The sequence below is a fragment of the Thermothelomyces heterothallicus genome, assembly GCF_042370625.1.
Source record: "Thermothelomyces heterothallicus CBS 202.75 unplaced genomic scaffold P884_scaffold_2, whole genome shotgun sequence".
Lineage (NCBI taxonomy): Eukaryota > Fungi > Ascomycota > Sordariomycetes > Sordariales > Chaetomiaceae > Thermothelomyces > Thermothelomyces heterothallicus.
Window position 1 is genome coordinate 1,120,038 of NW_027192563.1, and position 17,692 is coordinate 1,137,729.

The following is a 17,692-nucleotide window of genomic DNA, read 5'->3' on the forward strand; positions in this document are numbered from 1 at the left end:
CAAGCGAGGGAAAGTTAGTTCAGTGGAAAGGGATCCAAGGCCCGCTTGCGACTTTGGGAGGACCGGAGGGCGGCGCTGGGCGACCCTGTGGTGGCTCGCTGCTGGGGGCTACCAGATAACCGTCTCTCGAATTAGTGGGCAGTCGCAGGGAAGGGGGAGGGGGCCACCACGCCTGGGGAACATGTGGGATAAGCCGGGGAGGGGCGTGATTACTGGAAGGAGCACGCCAGCCAGCCGGCGAGTATCGCGGGAGATGCAAGGCCCAGCAACGTTAATCTGCTGACCTGCCTAAATTGGTTTGATGCTGGGCAATGGGTCGAGCTCCCGATGGATTTGACAAGGATTGATTGAAGCGGGGACTGGCCCGCAACCACGGTCTGGGGCACAGCACGCGATCCGTTCATTCTTGATCCAATAACACCGGTACGATATGCCGATACGACTGAACAGGCAGTCTCTGGCTCCTCTCTCAAGGAAGAAGAAGGAAGCCCAAACTGCATCCACAAGACGGAGAAATCTGATTGAGCAAGGGGTTACCATAATTCGGCGGGAGTTGTTCTTGGGGTCTGCTTCCATCCCATGGCTGCTGGAGGTCCGAAGAACGGCAGTCGGAAAAACGGTAACTACCCCATTCCAGGAAAAAAACGCACCACTTGCAACTTTCGGTGCTAAGGTTGCCATCAGCGGCTGAAGTGGAACCGCCGCATGCCATGGAACGACTTGGCCAATAGTGCGGGGCCGTTGCGCTGTAACTACGCCAACAGCTTATCAAGAGTCACAAGTAGCGTGCTCCGTCCTTGTTTGATACGAGTACCGAGTGTAAAGCCGTAGTGTATCCGTAGTAGTGCACTCGGCTCGCTTATCTCCTGCCGTCAACGAGTGTACTGCAGCCCCGTTTCGTTGCAGACCGAGTCATCAGCAATCCGACTGCGTTCCGTACGAAGTACTCTGCGCAGTATGTCGTCCTCTTCCAATGCGCACCATCTTTGCGTGGGAAGGCAGTTTCAGCCATGGCAGCAGGAGGACTCCCAGCAAGAATCAAATCCAGATTATGCAGGAAGAGGCCAAGGATGACGGGAGCTACAGGAATTGCAAGGCTTGTGGGGCTCCAAGAACTGGCGTCATTCGCCCTACTACTTTGATAATGAATGGTCCGCGGCTTGGAACGCTCCGTTTGGCTGCGCCAAGGTCTGCGTTCCGGAGCACCAAATGCCGAAGCCAAATCGTTTTGGTGGACGGCGACTTTCGAGTCCAGTAACGGAGCTGACTCGGCCTCTCCTTCTTTGCGGTATTCGTCGAGACATTTTGTTTGGAGAGGTGCAAGCTTCGCGATGTCAAGTCGCCCGATCGCGGACGCACCACAGGACATCCACAAGCCCAGGACTCGAGAAGATCTCAAAGGGGAGGTCGGTTCGCTGGAAAATAAAATGAAACGAAGAACAGGTGCGGGCACCGTGTTGGTAATCCCGGTTTCCTCATCGAGCCGGTCAGGTCAGGCCAAACCCCTCATCCCACTCCCGCGCCTCTCCCGTTTGAGCTCTGCGTCCGAGTTGTGTGCGTGTCGAGCCCGGGTCGTCCTGGATACAGACACCGAGACTCAAGATCGGGGATATGCAACCAAACCGCCGGCTGTGACACCGATGGGAGACTGGACGAATGGAGGGCCCAGGATTTTACCGAGCCTTTGCGGCTTGACACGCTAGTAGCTCTTGTCGTTCACACCATCCATCCAGACTCCTTCAACCCTTCTCGGTGCTTTTGCTCTTGGCCTTTGGGAATGGTCTGATCGGAGAGCCGCGGGTTTCCATGCTAGGCCTACTTCCCAGAACTGATTTCACTAATAACGTTAAGGTACTCAACGCTGAGCCGGAGTGGGGAGGGACTGGGAACCTGGATGGGAGAGCGAACCGATCCTGCGAAGCCTCTCTGTCTGTCTACACCACGCGAATCCGGACCGTGGTTTCTCTGGTCGGTGTGCACTATTCCGCACACTACGGAGTGCATTCCGAGTCTGGTTCATCTGCGCCTAGTACACTACGTACGACCTGGTCCCGGCCTCTTGGACAATCTGCAGCCAACAAGCTCGAGATCGCAGCCTGCGTGCACCCTTAAAACGTTTAACTACTATCGAGGCCGGCGGTGTCCCAGGTTCCCGGCCGCGGGCGCTTGCCAAGTAGCGCCGGATGGTAGACGTCGCTGCGAAAATAGCAGCGCATTAGATTGGCACAGCTCCCGGCTATTTACAATATATTATCCCGCTACCACAGCAGATTGGATTGCCGGAGACACGAAAAGCTTGTTTTTTTTTTTTTTTTCTTTTTTTTGTTTTTTTTGTGCCCTTGTCATATCATCCCGGGACTCTTTCTGGTTCTTTTTGAGGTTGCTGCCATCGTGGTCTCGTAAAAGACAGCCAAGCCTTAGCCGAGCCACAGTCTGTCGCCAGTCTGGAGTGGATGGCAATATACAGATTGTATGGACGATGCCAATACCTGCATATACCTCCCACTCAAAAGAGACCGAGTTCAAAGAACACAAAAGAACGCGGACAGAACTGACGATCTCAGCTTGTATGCCAAGACTTTCTTCTGGCTTAAAGTCCGCGGGTTCTCCGCGGGATAATGCTCGGTCCACCACCGCTCGGAAGTGTACGAATAGTGCAAAAAGAAACTAGGCCATTTCCGCCATTGGGCAATGGGAGGTAGGTGGTAGGGGAGTAAATTCCACCAAGTCTCCAGATCTAACAAAAAGGAAGGAATGGAGGCAAAAATTAAGGAGAAAAACAGCAAAACGAAAGGCAAGTTGAGTTGATGGGGCTTGGCCGGGGATCGAACCCGGGACCTCTCGCAGCTGGAGCTGTAGGGTTTACCCTAAGCGAGAATCATACCACTAGACCACCAAGCCAATGAGATTGTTGGGATTCGAGGACCTGAAGTACAGCTCAAGTGACTGCGAGGCCGGCGTCTTCCCCAGACTAACAACTTCTCTTCTCGACACAAACGATGCATTCCCCGAGTGTATCCTGACAAAAAGTGTTTTCTAGGTAGCCGTACAAGTCAGTACATGGGATAACTGTGTAGATTCAAGCACTCTCAGGATCAACCCTCTTCCCTTTTGGGGGGGTGGGGGGGGGGGCACCTGGTCCGCCATATCCAATGCTGCACCCCGGAGACTACCATCGACATCCTGATGGAGGGTAATGGAGGGTACGGAAAGAACTTCCGAACGCCATATCTATCCTATGCGCTAAACCGCACTGAAAGGGTAATCTAACCCCTCAAAAGCCCCCCCACCAACAAAAGAAAACAAAGCTCCCCATCACCGTAGCTCCCCGTCCTCCGTCACACAACGGTGCCATCCTTCCCTCCTCAGCGCCCACCTCACCGCCGCCGTCACGTCGTCCGCCACCGTCCTCGGCTCGAACCGCCCCTCCAGCTTACCCCCCCTCCCCTCGCTCCAGACGCCCGTCCGGACCAGCACCGGCACCCACTCGGTCCCCTCCGGGCTGGCGTACCCGTTGGCACCCGCGATGTCGCTCTCCGGGTTGTCCCCGATCATGTACACCCGCCGCAACGCCACCTCCCCGCCCTCGTCGCCGCCGCCGCTGCCGCTGCCGCTGCCGCCACCATCGGGAGCGAGATCAGCGGGAGGATCCTGTCGGTGCTGGTGGTGGTGGTAGTGGAGGACATGATGGCCCATGGCGCGCAGGACCCCGCGCCTGTGGGCGGCCAGGACGCGCTCGGCGAAGCGGTACGTCTCGGCGAAGGGCTTGCCGATGCTGGTGCGCCGCAGCTCGGCGGCGCCGCCCGTGATGCGCCGCCAGAGCCCCGCCAGCGCGGCCTGGAACGCGCCCTGGCCCAGCCGCGGCAGGTGGTAGGCCGCGCTCCACAGCAGGTCGGCGTTGCTGAAGTAGAGCCGCGGCTGCCCGTCCTGCTGCCAGCCGCCGCCGTTGTCGCCGTTGCCCTTGCCGTTGAGCGGGGAGTAGGTCCCCAGATAGCCGGCGTGGGAGAGCAGGAGGTCCGTGATGATCTGGGTGTCGAGCGCCCAGTCGCGGGGGTCGTTGAGGACGAAGATGGCGTCGATCTTGAGATGTGAGGGGAGGGATGCCCGGTCGATGGTCGGCTTGTTGTAGAGCGGCTTGGGGAGGGGCTGGCTCGGGTGGGGGTACGAGGAAGCGGACTGGAAGGGGAAGATGGTCGGGTCTGCGGCGAAAATGTCGGCTGGAGTCACGACATTTTGGAAACCGTATCTGCAGGTGCGTTTGTGGAGAACTCAGAATCAGTATGACGCGTCCGACGTGGACGTATATATATGTATATATATATATATATACATATGTTATATCAGGTGGCGCTCAGCGGAGGGGGGCAGGGCTGCGTACTCCTTGAAGATGGCACGGCACTTCTCGTAGTCGGACCCCGTCACCAGGACCGTCTTGTCCCGCAGGCTGTCCGGCCCTTCGAGAAGCTCCTGGAAGGGCGTGTGAGACTGGACAAAGTTGTCTGTAGACAGCTGGACGCCCAGTTTCTCGCTGAGATCGCGGACACGGTCCCTTTCGTGCTTGCCGCCGCCGTTGGTGAGCAATATAAACGGGATGTTGTAGTCGTTCAGGAACCGGAGCACCTCAGCAGCCCCTGGAATCGGCTTGGCGACGTGGAGCAAGACGCCGTCGATGCTGTTCCGCAGGTCAGTCGGGCGAGATGACCTGATACCGGAAATTGACGAGGCTGGAAAGCAAAAAAAGCTCACTCAAAAGCAAACGCAAAGGGAGGCGGCTCCAGACCCGAACCTCCAACCTTGACGTCGGTCCTGAACCCTCTCGCCCGCCCGACAACAACCCGGGTCCTTGTCGGCGGCAGCTGAGCAGCAGTCAGAGGCCGTCTCGTGCCCGCAGCAGAGCTCAGGCACGATGCGCACCTCAACCCCCCCATTACTCGGGGAGAGATGGGACGTGCAGCACAACGTGTTGGTAGTGCGGTTGTCCCCAACCCCCGGAGGGAGTTCCTGACATGAGTTAGCGAAAGAGGCTCCGACTTCCGCGATCGCGTTGCATGGCTGATTGTGTCTTTTTTTTTTTTTTTTTTTTTTTTAAAAAAAAAAAAAAAAAAAAAAAAACACTGACCGCGCCGGCATCGGTGGGTTTTGGCTCGACCAGACAGCCCCGAAAGTGACAACCATGGAGGTATTCTCTAGAATGTTCGCCAGGTTAGACATACCTGTAAATGGGAGCCGCAACGCCCGCCATGTCGAACGAGATTTCTGGCGGTTTGCTTTTACGCGCTCTGTTGGGGAATGGAACTTCCCGTTCGATTCCCCCAAGCCGTATATTTCACGAGCGGCGTTCGAAAGTTGTGTTAAAGAGATTAGGTTAGCCCAATTGCCTGTATTAATTATCCTGATGTAAGGAAAGTAATAATTCAATCAGAATCAATGGGTTCAGTAACGAATGAGAAGAGTTGGAGCCCAGGTTGTTGACTGCCATTTGTTTGCCCGACTCGAAGTTGCCAGGCGAAGCTTGCGGTGGAGACCAAGTTTACATACACAGTACGGAGTAATCCGTACAGGGACGTCTAGGGTCCCGCCCCACCTGGCTTTACTGTACGGATAGGTTTCCGAACCAACTGCCGCCGTACAGTAAGGAGATAGATAACGTTATTGTCAATCAATTAAAATCACCGCTGGGGCATGTAAGCGGCTGTGAGCAGTAGGTATCTTCCCATCAGCACCGAGAGCACCAGACAAAAAAACCCAGAGCGAGCGGGTTTGAGATAACTTCGGCAAGCTGCAACAATTTTACGGAAGTGGAACATCACAAGAACCCGGCTTCTAGGGGTTCTAAACTTGGAGCGCGCATAACATGCCAAAATCGTCCCATTCATTCCATCTCCCATCAAGTTCACTACAAGTACAAAAATGCGGCCCGGATCCCTCCCGCTCCGGCTTCTAGGTTGTACTCCGGGGAAGGGATAAAGTGTTGTTCCCTCCCCCGACATCCCATGACTCGACGTTGCTGCTCATCACGAACCACACATCCACGACGGCCCCGTCCTCCACATTACGATTATGTCCTCCACTTCCGACTCTTCACCACCGCTGTGCAACGCCTCACCATGGAGACAGAGTAACAAACCTGCCATCCAGGAGAGAGGTGGTCGATCGAATAGGAACCGGGATCCGCCTAATCGTGGCGTTCCGAACAAGTAAAAAAAAAAGGTAGGACATGCCATGCCGTGCTGATGTCGTCTATTCCGTTCCGATTCGTGAAACAAGGCGTTCTGTTCTTTACCATCATGGCCACCCAAACACCCCCATAACTTCCGATGTCGAACTTTTGCCTTTTCCCTCCTGATCTTCTGTCGGGTCTCACATGAAGCTTCGCCCAAGAAAAGAGCGAGCTTGATGCCAGCAGCAGACCTCAGATGCAACGGACCAGAAGAGAAAAGGCGATTAAAAGAAATGTGAGAAAGAAGATGATATGATGCATGCAATCTCCAAGCCAATCTCTTGCTTCTCCTAAGCGAACGCCGCGCAGAAACCAGCTTAAGAACTTGAAACGCGGACTCGAGAGAAAATCGCAATATGCAGTGTAGATGCCGAAGTCGTATTCGCAAAGATGTCGTCCTCCATTGTCGGTCCTCTGTATCATTTACCGGTATTCAGGAAACGTCGTACACCGAACAATGACGATGAAGAGACCGAGCTGCCTCAGATCGGCTGGGCGGAAGGTTACCATGGCGGAAGTGTTTTCGGACGAAGCTGACGGAGGATCCATGGTCAACAGGGCGAGAAAGGGTCTTGCTGCTTTGCCAATCTGGCCGCAGACGCCAAATGCCGAAAAAGAAACAAATGCTCATGCTGAACACACAACAAGCCGCCTGCTGAAGATGAGATGCTATGCAACACAGTGTGCATCCGGGGAAAGCCGAGATCCGCCGATAGAGAGATACATGGCCGAGTCGACGAGCCGCAAGCCGCAATCCAATGATCCCCTGTCGTATTGTCATCGCGCCAGTTTGGTAGGTGCAATGTTTGATCGTCTTTCGCCATACTCGATCTTGCAGGACACGCACGCATGCACGCACCCACGCACGCAAGCATACAAGATGAGCAAGGCTCAGGCGCGACTTGCATGGCTCATTGATGTGCGGCTGCGCTCATCCTCCTCTATCACGTCGCTCAGCCGGGTGGGGTGGTGGTGACGGGGCATGGTCTCCCAGCCAGGCGCGGCAAAGCCCTGGCCCGTGTAGTCGCCTACGCCGGCGTGCTGACTAGCCCAGTGAGAACTAGAGGGGGGGTAGCTTGTGGGCACCTGCGAGGCCGGGCTCTCGTAGTCCTCAGCGGCGGCATCCGGCCGTCTGCCCCTGCTCGGCGAAGTGGAGGGGCTGTGGAAGGGGATCTTGTTGCCGTGCTCATCTCTCAGATAATTTCCCCTCGAATCGACCATATATTCGCCCTCACTGTATCCCGCCTCCGAGCCCGCACCGTAGTCGCCGGCTTCCTGACCGCTGGCTTCGCCCGGCTGGTAGTATCTCGCGCTCGGATCGCCCGTCGGGGCCGGCGACTGCGGTGCGCCGTGCGAGGGCGAAGCTGCGGGAGGATATTGACTCGTTTGGCCGGCCATGTAATCCGACGTGTCGGCAGCCTGGCTGCCCGATCGGTTGTGCCGGCTTGCAGTGCGACCCGGGATATTTTGGGTCATGGGTACGACTTGCACTCCGCCGACAATGGTCGGGTGACCTTGCTGAAGCGAGACTGTCCGGTCGCGCTCTTCTTGTTCGCGGCGGCCAAGCTCCTCCCAGGCGCGACGAGCCTCCTCCTTGGAGATGAGCAATTCTCGCCGCATTTCGGCCACCATCTTCTGGAGCTTCACATTCTCGGCTTCGTGCTGCGCAGCCTTGCGGACGGCGTCGGCCCTGGCCTGTCGCTCTTGTTCCATTTGAGCCTCCAGCATCGCGTTGACCTCCTGGTGCCGCTCCAGCTCGGCACGGGTCTCGAAGAACCACCTTTGGAATTTGCGCTCGGAACTGGCGCGGAGCCTCTGCAGCTCGACAACGGCATGAAAGAGGTTAGCGCCGGCGGCCGAGAGATCGGCAACCTGCCGCGAAAGCTGTGTGCTTATCGGGTTGCGCCCGGCCTCGTCTGTGTTTTCCTGGAGTCGCCGCAGCCAGAAACTCGTCATGCCTTCCCAATGGGCCGAGAGAGCCTCCCACCGCTCGAAGGCGTGGGGGAAGGTGTTCTTGATACGGGTAGTGCCTCCTCCGGCGGGACCTGCGCCTTGGGTGGACGACTCGCCCGCCGCCGGCGCAGGTGCTGGGGCGTTGACACCGGGCTGGGGTGCAGAACTGCTAAAGTTCTGCGGTGTCTGAGCTGTCTCCGGGACTCTCGTTGGGCGTAAAGGCGGTACAGTTGCCGAGGGTTGCTGCGTGGAAGCCGAAGGCATACCGGCAGGGACTCGCGAAGATGCCTGGGCCTCCTGCGCACGCTGTTGCCGGCGTTGAGTCGCCGGGTCTGCGCCTATGTCGCCGCCCGAAACAGCGCCAGCAACGTGTGATCTCTGTTCTGCCGCCCGGCGTTGTGTCTCTTCGAGCAACCGAGCCTCCTCCTCGGCGCGGGCGCGCTCCATCTGCTCTCGCTCCGCTCGCTGCCGGGCCTCACGCTCTGCCCGCTCGCGCATGATCATGCGGGGACCGCGGATAACTTGTTGTGGCGATCCGGTCTGGGCTGGAGGCGCAGTCGGACGGGAAGACGAGGTAGCGTGGCCATTGGTTGTGGCAGGGCCGCTGGTGCCGGCCAGAAGATCCGCCATCGAAGCGTTCTCCTCCACGGGGTCCGGAGTGAAAGGATGGGGTTTTCGAAGGGCTTCTTCGAGGGCCCAGAGGATAGCGCTCTTGGTGTGCTTGGAGAGTCGGACGGCCGGATGGGGCTTGGGTCTTGTCTGGAGAGGGGTTTGTGGGACCGGGTTGAACGAGGACGGTTGAACAGTCGACGCTTCTTCGGGATCGTCGCTCAACTCCTGGGAGAGTTGCCGCCGGAAGGATTGGAAGACTTGCTCGGCCGGTCCAGTTCGCGCAGCTCCACCGAGGGTCGAGAAGAGGGGCCGCAGAGTGATGCCAAGGGTAGCGGCTTCGAGGTGGACTCGACGCGGTGCGGGATCGGGCGGGCGGGGGCTTGGACTGGGACTGGCTGAGAAGCGAGAAGTTCGGCGGAGGGTGCGGTGGGAAGATGGAGTGGGCGATCTGTCTTCTTGTCGGGGGGTCAACGAGCCTTGTCGGCGAGGAAGCGTCCGTTGCTGGCGCTGTTGGAGGGGGGGAATGGGGCTTCCGTGAAACTCGCTGGAGGTACGAGGGGACGACACTTCTTGACTGCCAGCAGCAAGGTCTCCCAAAGCACCAGCGAACGCTGGTGTGGTCGACAAGGCGAACAGTCACCACGCGCAGTGGTGACGTGGATTTGCTGCTGCTAAAGTCCGGTTGCTGTTGTGTGGAAACAACTCAGGGTCAGATACTGGCGGTGGGCACAGTTGTGTGCGGGGATGCTCCTCGCAGCGGGGGGGGGCAGCCGAACACAACTTACCCTGGAAAATGCTGGGGTTGGTGTTTAAAGGAGGGATGCCCCCGTGATTTCCTCTTCGGAGAAGCAAGGATTGGGTGGTGACGGGACTGAACGGAAGAATGGGGCGAAGAGGCCTGCTCTCGGGCACAGCACAGGGGCCGTCGACAAGCTTGCAAGAGCAAGCTTGTGAGGTTGCAGTGATTGGGCGCTGTGCGGAAATGCGGGAGGCGGGACTCGAAAAAGTGCGTGGCTGGCAAAAGGGACCAAGAGTGACTTGGCCAAATCATTAAGCGCTTGCTGGTAGGTCGGTGGTCGGGCAGCGCCAAAAATGCGATTTAATACAAAAGGAGTGACTGCTTGGGCATCTCAAAGCATCTAGCGCCTGGCTGTGTCGGATCCTGCGACAAGAGAGAGTGAAGCTGTCGGGAGGTTTGTCAGGACCTCTTGTTGTTTTTTTGGTCTCGCGATGCTTCTTCGCTGGCTTGCCCGCCAGACCTCTCTCGCGGACGAGCCTGGAACTGTCACTTACCGCTATCCCGGCAGCACGACAAGACGCCGCCGCGATGCTTAAAACGAATGACTGTGGAAATAGAGTGCCTGGCTGCTGGCGCAGGGCATACTCGAGTTCCAATGGCGCAAAACGAGGGTTCAATCCGGCCGAAGCTCAACAGGTTGCTAGAGCCGTTGAAATTGGGCGACTGGCGAATTTGAAAGATCGGTCAAGAGAGCTGAGCTCTTCTGGCACTTGCCGACAACAAAAGCAACTTGGCAGGGGATGAAGCGCTAACTGGTGCACGGGCCTAGATCGGCTCAGCTGAGCTAAGTATCTTCTGATAGGGACACAAAGGTCGCGGATGAATGCTTTAAGCTTCCTCCGTCTCCGATCTCTGCTTTTGCTGTCAAGCGGTCTGAACACCGAGGGGAAACAGTAGTTCTCCTAACAGTCTATTTGGTGTTGGAGGAGGGGGGAAGGGAGGTGGGTTTTTTTTTTTTTTTTTTTGGGGGGGGGGGGGGGGGGCCGCTACGGAGTGCGGTCACAGATGGCCTGCCTTCAGGACGGATCGCACCACCCGCCCGGTATAAAAAGAAAGACTATAGGGTATAATAGGGTATACTAGGCCCTCTATGCATGAGCAGCTCGCTGGAGTTCGGATCATCTAGTTCCTGTGCTTTCCTTGCGCATTCCATCTTGAAGGTATCCAAGTCCACGAGTCCACGCAGAATCAGCGTCGCTCCCACGCAGGCCCTTTCACGTCAGGAATCTGCGGGCACCTGGGTAGCTTCACAGCGGCTTGTCAAAGATACTCCTTGCCAAGCTCCCTCGCCAATCTCGTAGCTGAGCGCCCAATTGCTCTTACGGACCCCGAAAATCTCGTCCATTGAAAAAAATAGAGGGGTTGGGTGACTAAGAGGAGGGGAAAGCTCTGAGTTGGCAGTACGGACGTACATACAGGAGTGACGAAACAATGGGTCCCTTTGCACCAATCGCAGCTTGGATTGAGATCCCAGCCTTCCCGATAGGGCGGTTCCGGCAGGGGCCTTCAACACCCTCTTTTGCTCCTGCCCTGTTCGCTCTGCACATACCTCGCGGCTTCAATGACTCAAGGGTTCAACGCTACCAGAAATCCAATCTGTTCTTGATTCTGGCCTGGCATTGCACTCACCTTGCCGGCCCAATGATGATCACTCGGCGAAATAGTCAGCTTGGTGGGAGTTGAAGGGTTCTCTTACCACAAACAGCAGCAGCGTGAGCAAAGGGGTTGCAGGCCCGCGATCACAATGCGATGCTCGGATGCGTTTTACTAATGTTGCAGTCTTGCGTCCAGCTAAAGTGTCAGGCAAGTGGCCGAAGGATATGCGCTGTTCATCCCCAATGGGCAAAGACAGTCTGATCTGTGCGTCCCGGCGAATCACACACTCTCCCTTGCCCTCCCGGAGTTGCTCTTCACGGCAGGACCCAATGCGGCGACGGGATCGGCCGTATGGATGTCCCGGTAGAGAGAGCTCCGTACATGGCAGGTACGCGATACTCGACATTGTTTTTATTCTAAATATTTCATGGATGGGGCTGATCAGCTCCGGCCATTCGAAGAGTGTTGTACGAGGTACCGCGGACATGGTCTCTGGTGCTGAGTTTGGCCAACGGCTGTTAGCTGCAGAGGTAGGTAGCGCGAGAACGATAGGTCATTCCAAAGGAGAAAAGAAATAAAAAAACGGTTAAGAAAATAAAAGAAAATTAAAGGAAAAGGCTTACAACGAGACAGTAGGAAGCTGTTGCATACTGACAACAACACACAGGGGAGATATCCCAATGTATGTAACATAGAGACGCTTGATATAACCCCTCTTCTTGCTCGACAGTGGACGTTGCTCCTGGATTAAAGCGACACCATGTCCGAGGAAGGGAGAATAATTCCTGGTTGGGGCCTCTTGTGTCTTTTTGAAACTCGCTGCCCGATTTCAAAGAGTCAGCAAACAGCCGCATACCTTATGGTTCTAGAGCGGATCTGCTAATAACCGTGCCTGCGTGAGCAGAGGCCATACCTCGCAAGTTGAGAGTAGGTTACGAATACCCAGTTTCCTAAGATGAACCCTTGATGATTTCCTTTGTAGGCTGTCCAAGAGTCAGAGCTTTCCGGCCAAGTGCTTGAGTGGCTATCCATGGCTGGAAAACATTGAAACTTAATGTATGACGGCCGGATTGTCCAAGGTGACAAGTGCTAGTGAAAATCTCAGATGGTAGCACCTCATCTCAGTCATACAAGCCGAAGCCAGTAGCACTCAGACCTCGAGACCTCACCTTATACTCCTCTTGAACCTTGGCGCCTGAAGTCACGTAAAGCTTGCCTTCTTCGTGGACTTTCCTGTCATGGTGGAGATCTCAGGCTCTATGTCCCTCCAGGCTCAGTCGTATGAGAAGAATGAGAGGAGATATGTTCCCCTAGTGTGTCGGGCCATCACTGTCTTTGAGCCCTGCTGGCTTGCTTGTCACCATCTTCCTAGGTTGCCCTGTCTGTCTGCCAACTACGAAGACGTGAATTACTCGCTTGGCGACGCTTTAAAGGCAGCAGAGGCCAGGCTGGTCATGGCCACAGCCTCGACACCAACGCTGTATCCGCTCAACCAGCCTCTGGGCTCCGTCATGTTTGGGGCGATGGGTATGGAGACCGATTGGTCCCACGCCTAACCAGACGTTTGAGCGAGACTTGGTGCGTACTATCCCGGCTCCATGCCAGTTTAGCACAATATCAAGCCACCAAAAAATGCTCGAAGTTCCGGCGACAAACCGTGTGTGGCCTGGCCCCCAGTCCACTCCGTTTCCATCAACTTTTCGCGGAGGCGGAGGGGCAGGTGGCTGTGACGGCTCTAGGTCGTGCTTGCGGACATCCGTCTCCAGACCATAGTAGGTACTGGGCGACTACAGAATCGAGGAACCGTTCCGCCTTAGAAAACAAGGGTATGTTTGGTATGTGAATATCGAAGTTGCGTAGCTCCCAAATCCGCGAGGTTAAAGGCGACATCCTCCTAGAGGCGTACGTGCTCTGAACTCAACCACACAAGCAGCCATAGGGTAGGTGACTACACTATGGAGGGCGTGGCAGTCAGGGCGTGGCAGTCAGGGCGTAGTTTCCGGTCTCGGGGCCTGCGGAGCAGGTTTCACTCGCTGAATACTGCACAGGGAATTGTTACATTGCCGCAGGTACCAGATCAGACCGGTGGGACATCCGGACCGTTGAGATGGATGTGTCGACGGTAGCATAGCACCCTCTTATACAGTGCAATGGCGCTCTTTGCTGGGGTTGCAGCACTAGCGTTTTGCGGAGCCCATGTTGGGTTTGAGAGCAGCCAGGACCCATATGTGACGATCTCATGCTCGCGCACCAATACCAGGGACATCCATCATACGAAACCGTTTGGCCAGTTATAAGGCTGGCGTTGCGTCTCAACAGGTATGTGGGCGGTAATCGGGGCCGTGCCGTGACTCATAGCCGTGGCCTTTCAGTATTCTGTTTCCTTGGAACATTGTCGTCGTTGTGCATTGCTGTTGGCTTCTCCGTAGATCCAGTGAGTATGTGTACGGAGTACTTGTAGCCCTTTGCCCACCCTGAGTGCGGTGTCAACCCTCGAACTGTTGCTAGTGAGGAATTGAAGAAGTCAGGGGAAGAAACAAGAAAAGGTAGGAAGAAGCAGGAAATACCAGGGTAATTTAGTTGCGCTGCAGTAGTAAGTGGGGATGCGGTGGGAGAACAAAAGTCAAATTGTGGATTGCCAGTTTGGGAACGAGAAACTGCAACATCTCCCAAACAGGACTTCAGTTGGCAGTTGAGGCCCAGATCTACAAGCACCCAGACACACAGTACCTAGTATTTACACATACACTCCACCTGGTGCCTGCAGGTACCAGATTGGAGGGCGAGGTATTTTAGGTACTTATATGCCTGCTGTGGAAACAATGGCATGTAGTTCTGGCAGTTGCAGGTTTTAAGTCCGCCCCTTCCGGATAGAGAGGACCTGGTCGAGCTCTACGGCATGTTCCGATCTCTGCATCGGTGGGGTACGAAACCTCGTGAAATCACGAGCCGTAACAAGAACGCACACAAACTCTCACGGGTCCGACGTTTACTCTACCAATGCTTCTTGTCTCCTTGTTGATTCCGCCCAACACAGGAACGAACAACCAGGAGCCCCCTTTAGTTAAAAGAATCGTAGCAAGCAACCTGAACGGCGGCAAGTAGCAAACTTGAGCTGTAGCAGCTTGACATACACCGATCTTGCTGTGCGTATACCCCGCAACTTTCTGCGCATTCCTCATGCGAGTGTAACAAGGTCATCCCCAATGGAATGATGGCGAACGGCTTTCCTGGTCTCGAATCCTGTTCAAGGCAGTTCTGAAATCGCTGTTGCATGGCGCGAGCGGATTCCGATTGGGTCGATCTCTTTGCTTGGCAAAACTTGGCATCTGTGGAGCACCGGGAGATCGACAAACGAGGAGGCAAGGATGGTTCGAGACAGCAGCCCACAAAAAGCAATTGGAGACGCCTCTGGTGCCAGAGCCGGGTATTGAATCTGGGATGCCTTGGACACGACTGCGGAATGTCTTGGCTATCCATGCTCGTAGTGGGTGTTAGGCCCACCTTTATCCATTTCCTGCGGTCCACTTTCCGACTAGAGATTGAAAGATCGAACAACGGAATCAGAGAGTGATGGATGCGCTTCACTGCAGCCTGTCTTGGACAGGCTGGTTTTGGCTAGCTTCGGCCCCAGTCTAGAAAGGGAAAGAGGGGTCTTTGAGCCCTTGCTTCGTATATGGACCAACTTCATATGGCTGTTAGCACTTGCCCTATGGCCGTAAAAATGGGAGGGGCTTGTAGGGAAGTTGCGCTTCTCAGCCCTCGACTTCCAGCTTTCCGCCTGATATGGGATCGTTACTTTTGGTAATCCGTACTCCTTTTACTCCGTCACTCTGCGAACCCTATCAATCAATACATATAGCACACCAAAGTAGCAAGTTTTCTTTTCTGAGCCTTGCCCGCCCAATAAGCAACGCATCGCTACGCTTGCTAGACTGGCGACCCGGCTATACTTCCGGGGATATCCAACAGTTTGCTTCTTCGGCGGCCTGGCGCTCGTTCTTACTACGTCATACGCATCGGTCACGGACAATGGCCAAGGCCAGACTCAATCTCAGGACGCGTTTTGACGCGCCCCTGCTGCACTTCGCTGAATCCGGCCCACCTAAGAAGTGGGCAAAGCAATGCAATGGCGTACCCCTCCGAGTGCTTGGAGAAATGTGCGTGTGCCAACTCTCCCTGCTTATCAGCACATTACTGTACTGGCATATGGGGGGTTTCAAGGCATTCCTCGATTGCCCACCGCATCCCTCGCATTAGTCTACATGTGTGTCTTCTTCACCTACTTCCCCCCCCCTTCTCCTCCAATCACAAATCGTGCAAGTGGGCGCGTTCTGACCAATCTCCCGTCCGTTAGCCTTCCTTGTCGAGTTCCTGGGGCTCGGTATATACGTATACAGGACCCATGAAGCACGGGCATATAACATTTGATGCTTCCAACTCCACGGGCATGTTGACCTGTTTACGAGGTTTACCTGCTTCCTTCACTTTTTATCGACTGGCTAGATCATTGCTACTTAGCGGCCATTTTGAGGAGCGAACAGCTTCATCTTCTATTTCTGCTCATCTCCATCCTTGGATCGAGTGTCAATCAACATGTGGCTAATGAAGCCGCCTATGCCGGACAACTTCCAGGATGCTGACGAAAGACCATGTCATTCCATTTCGAGACAGCACATAACCAACTTCTCATATCCCCGTTCAGACTTTGTTCACTATTATCCAAAGAAGCACTTGACCGCTCGGAACTCTCAGGGGTCCGACTCCTCTCCGCCACAGCTGGTGGAAGACCACGGTTCTGATTTCTCGGTAGAGGACGACCCTCAATTTCGGACATTGGAAGCCAACTCATGGGACTCCTGGCATGCGAGGGGAGAGCAGAGGGTAAAATCGAACCATCCGGCGCTCATCGACTCTGCTGGGTCTCGCGAGGTCACAGCCCGAGGCCCTACGCTGGCACGTGGAGAGTCCTCTCCAACAACGCGTAGCCCGGTGGACTCGGGGAGCCAGACCGACGAGGCAACTCGGCTTGTGGCTACATCGTGCCAGGATCAAGTGCTCCAGTCCCCAAGGACTCCTCAAAAAGCCTGCTATTCTCTGTTTCCTTCGACCGACCCTTCTCCGAAGCGCAGTCCCGCGCGACTGCAAACATGTTTAGATGGGCAACCACCAGGGCTGGAGACCTCGCCGCTCTATTACGACTTCCCATCTCCCCCACGATCCCGGGCCGCCATCACCAGCGGGAAGAACAACGCAACAGTAACACCAACACCGGGCTCCTCAAGGGCCACAACATCCTGCTCAAGGCATGCGGGTTCCAGCGCGGCGAGCTCGTTGGATTCAATACCTCTGCTACTCCGGAGTCCCGGGCCAACTCCACCAGGATCACCTTCGACCAGGTCCTCCTCGGAGAGCCCCAACTTCTCCTCCTTCGAAGTGAGGAATTACTCTCCTCCACGCAACAACCACCGCAACATTTCGCTATCAGAGATTTCAGGTCAATCTTCACCACCACTCCCGAACCTAGCCAACACTCAACGCCAAAATCAGCCTCGAAACCACTTCACCAACAGCAGACCGCTGGTCCGTGCCGGTATCTACTACGACCGGCCGCTCCCGCCCTTGCCCACGGAACGTTCTTCTTCGCCACCGCACATTTCCGTCTTCGAAACAGACTCGGACGACGAAGACGGCGGGGAGGACGATCGGCCATCCAGCATTACCGAGTCCACCAGGAACTTGGCCCGCCGTTTCATGCAAGGGCTAGTTCACCACAGTCACCACCATCACCACCGTCATCATAAACCAAGTCCCGTCGGGCGGGAGAAGAGAGTCGGGCAACGTCCGGATCATAAGCGAAGCGTGAGCGATGAGGGGCCAACCACGTCAGCTTCTGCGGCCAAGAGCAAGGGCAGCGATAGTAGCGATGGCGGCAGCGCGAGGATCGGCATAGCTTGGAAGCTGAATGCGGCGGCAGGGTACAGGAAGGGCGGCACGACTGCAGCCGTCAAGGCCGCGGCGTCGAGAGGAGTTGTGAGCATGGATCTGCCGAGGGGTAGCGCTAGCCCGGAAGGAGGGGTTGAGAGGTACGGGGGACAAAAGGCGGGGAGGAGGAGGGTAGATTCCCTCTGGATGAGGATCCTAAGGAGAAAAGGAGGAGATTGACTCGGCCGTGTTTTCCTATTCCGTTCTAATATCTCTATATATCCTTGACTTCCTTTCCTTCCTCCACTTCTTCTACCTTGACCTTTTACCGATTGTTCCTATTCTCTGCTGCTTGGTGGGTTGGTCCTTCCTCTGTCTTTCTGTTTATCAAGAGGCGGGCAACCGCTAGTTGGGAAAGTCCTTTATTTTCTTCCCACTTTCTCTTCTACTCCCGTTCTCCAACAGGGGGTTTATTTTTTTCTTCTTCTTTCCTCTACTCTTGCGGGTCTGCCCAGGGTCGGCTAAATGCAGGGCAATGGTGTCGGCTGGAGGGGTGTGGGGAAAGACAATGCAATATGGCTATGACC

General features: G+C 55.7%; 5 protein-coding genes and 1 non-coding gene across 6 annotated transcripts; 3 read left to right on the forward strand and 3 right to left on the reverse strand.

Annotated features, from left to right (window-relative positions):
• Positions 1-1,251: 1,251 nt before the first annotated feature.
• Positions 1,252-1,921, forward strand: P884DRAFT_254915 (uncharacterized protein). The gene has a single exon (XM_069440935.1). It carries the CDS (start codon positions 1,332-1,334, stop codon positions 1,701-1,703), a length of 372 nt encoding a protein of 123 aa, XP_069301171.1. The 5' UTR covers positions 1,252-1,331; the 3' UTR covers positions 1,704-1,921.
• On the forward strand, positions 1,800-2,821 carry P884DRAFT_52622 (uncharacterized protein). The gene has a single exon (XM_069445945.1). The coding sequence runs from the start codon at positions 1,895-1,897 to the stop codon at positions 2,669-2,671; it is 777 nt and encodes a 258-aa protein (XP_069301172.1). The 5' UTR covers positions 1,800-1,894; the 3' UTR covers positions 2,672-2,821.
• Positions 2,811-2,901, reverse strand: P884DRAFT_t25. Its single transcript has one exon. It is a non-coding gene; the product is annotated as a tRNA-Pro (tRNA).
• A 224-nt stretch (positions 2,902-3,125) lies between these two features.
• P884DRAFT_216735 (HAD-like domain-containing protein) lies at positions 3,126-5,474 on the reverse strand. Its single transcript, XM_069439322.1, has 4 exons — positions 5,214-5,474; positions 4,747-5,001; positions 4,379-4,672; positions 3,126-4,246 (listed from the first exon to the last, which is right to left on the reverse strand). Exons 1-4 carry the CDS (start codon positions 5,240-5,242, stop codon positions 3,316-3,318), a joined length of 1,509 nt encoding a protein of 502 aa, XP_069301173.1. The 5' UTR covers positions 5,243-5,474; the 3' UTR covers positions 3,126-3,315.
• Positions 5,475-6,662: 1,188 nt separating this feature from the next.
• On the reverse strand, positions 6,663-8,781 carry P884DRAFT_254920 (uncharacterized protein). The gene has a single exon (XM_069440936.1). The coding sequence runs from the start codon at positions 8,675-8,677 to the stop codon at positions 7,112-7,114; it is 1,566 nt and encodes a 521-aa protein (XP_069301174.1). The 5' UTR covers positions 8,678-8,781; the 3' UTR covers positions 6,663-7,111.
• A 6,995-nt stretch (positions 8,782-15,776) lies between these two features.
• Positions 15,777-17,345, forward strand: P884DRAFT_274837 (uncharacterized protein; the record flags this gene model as incomplete). The annotated part of the gene is made up of 1 exon (XM_069442775.1): positions 15,777-17,345. One exon carries the CDS (start codon positions 15,777-15,779, stop codon positions 17,343-17,345), a length of 1,569 nt encoding a protein of 522 aa, XP_069301175.1.
• Between the last annotated feature and the right edge of the window lie 347 nt (positions 17,346-17,692).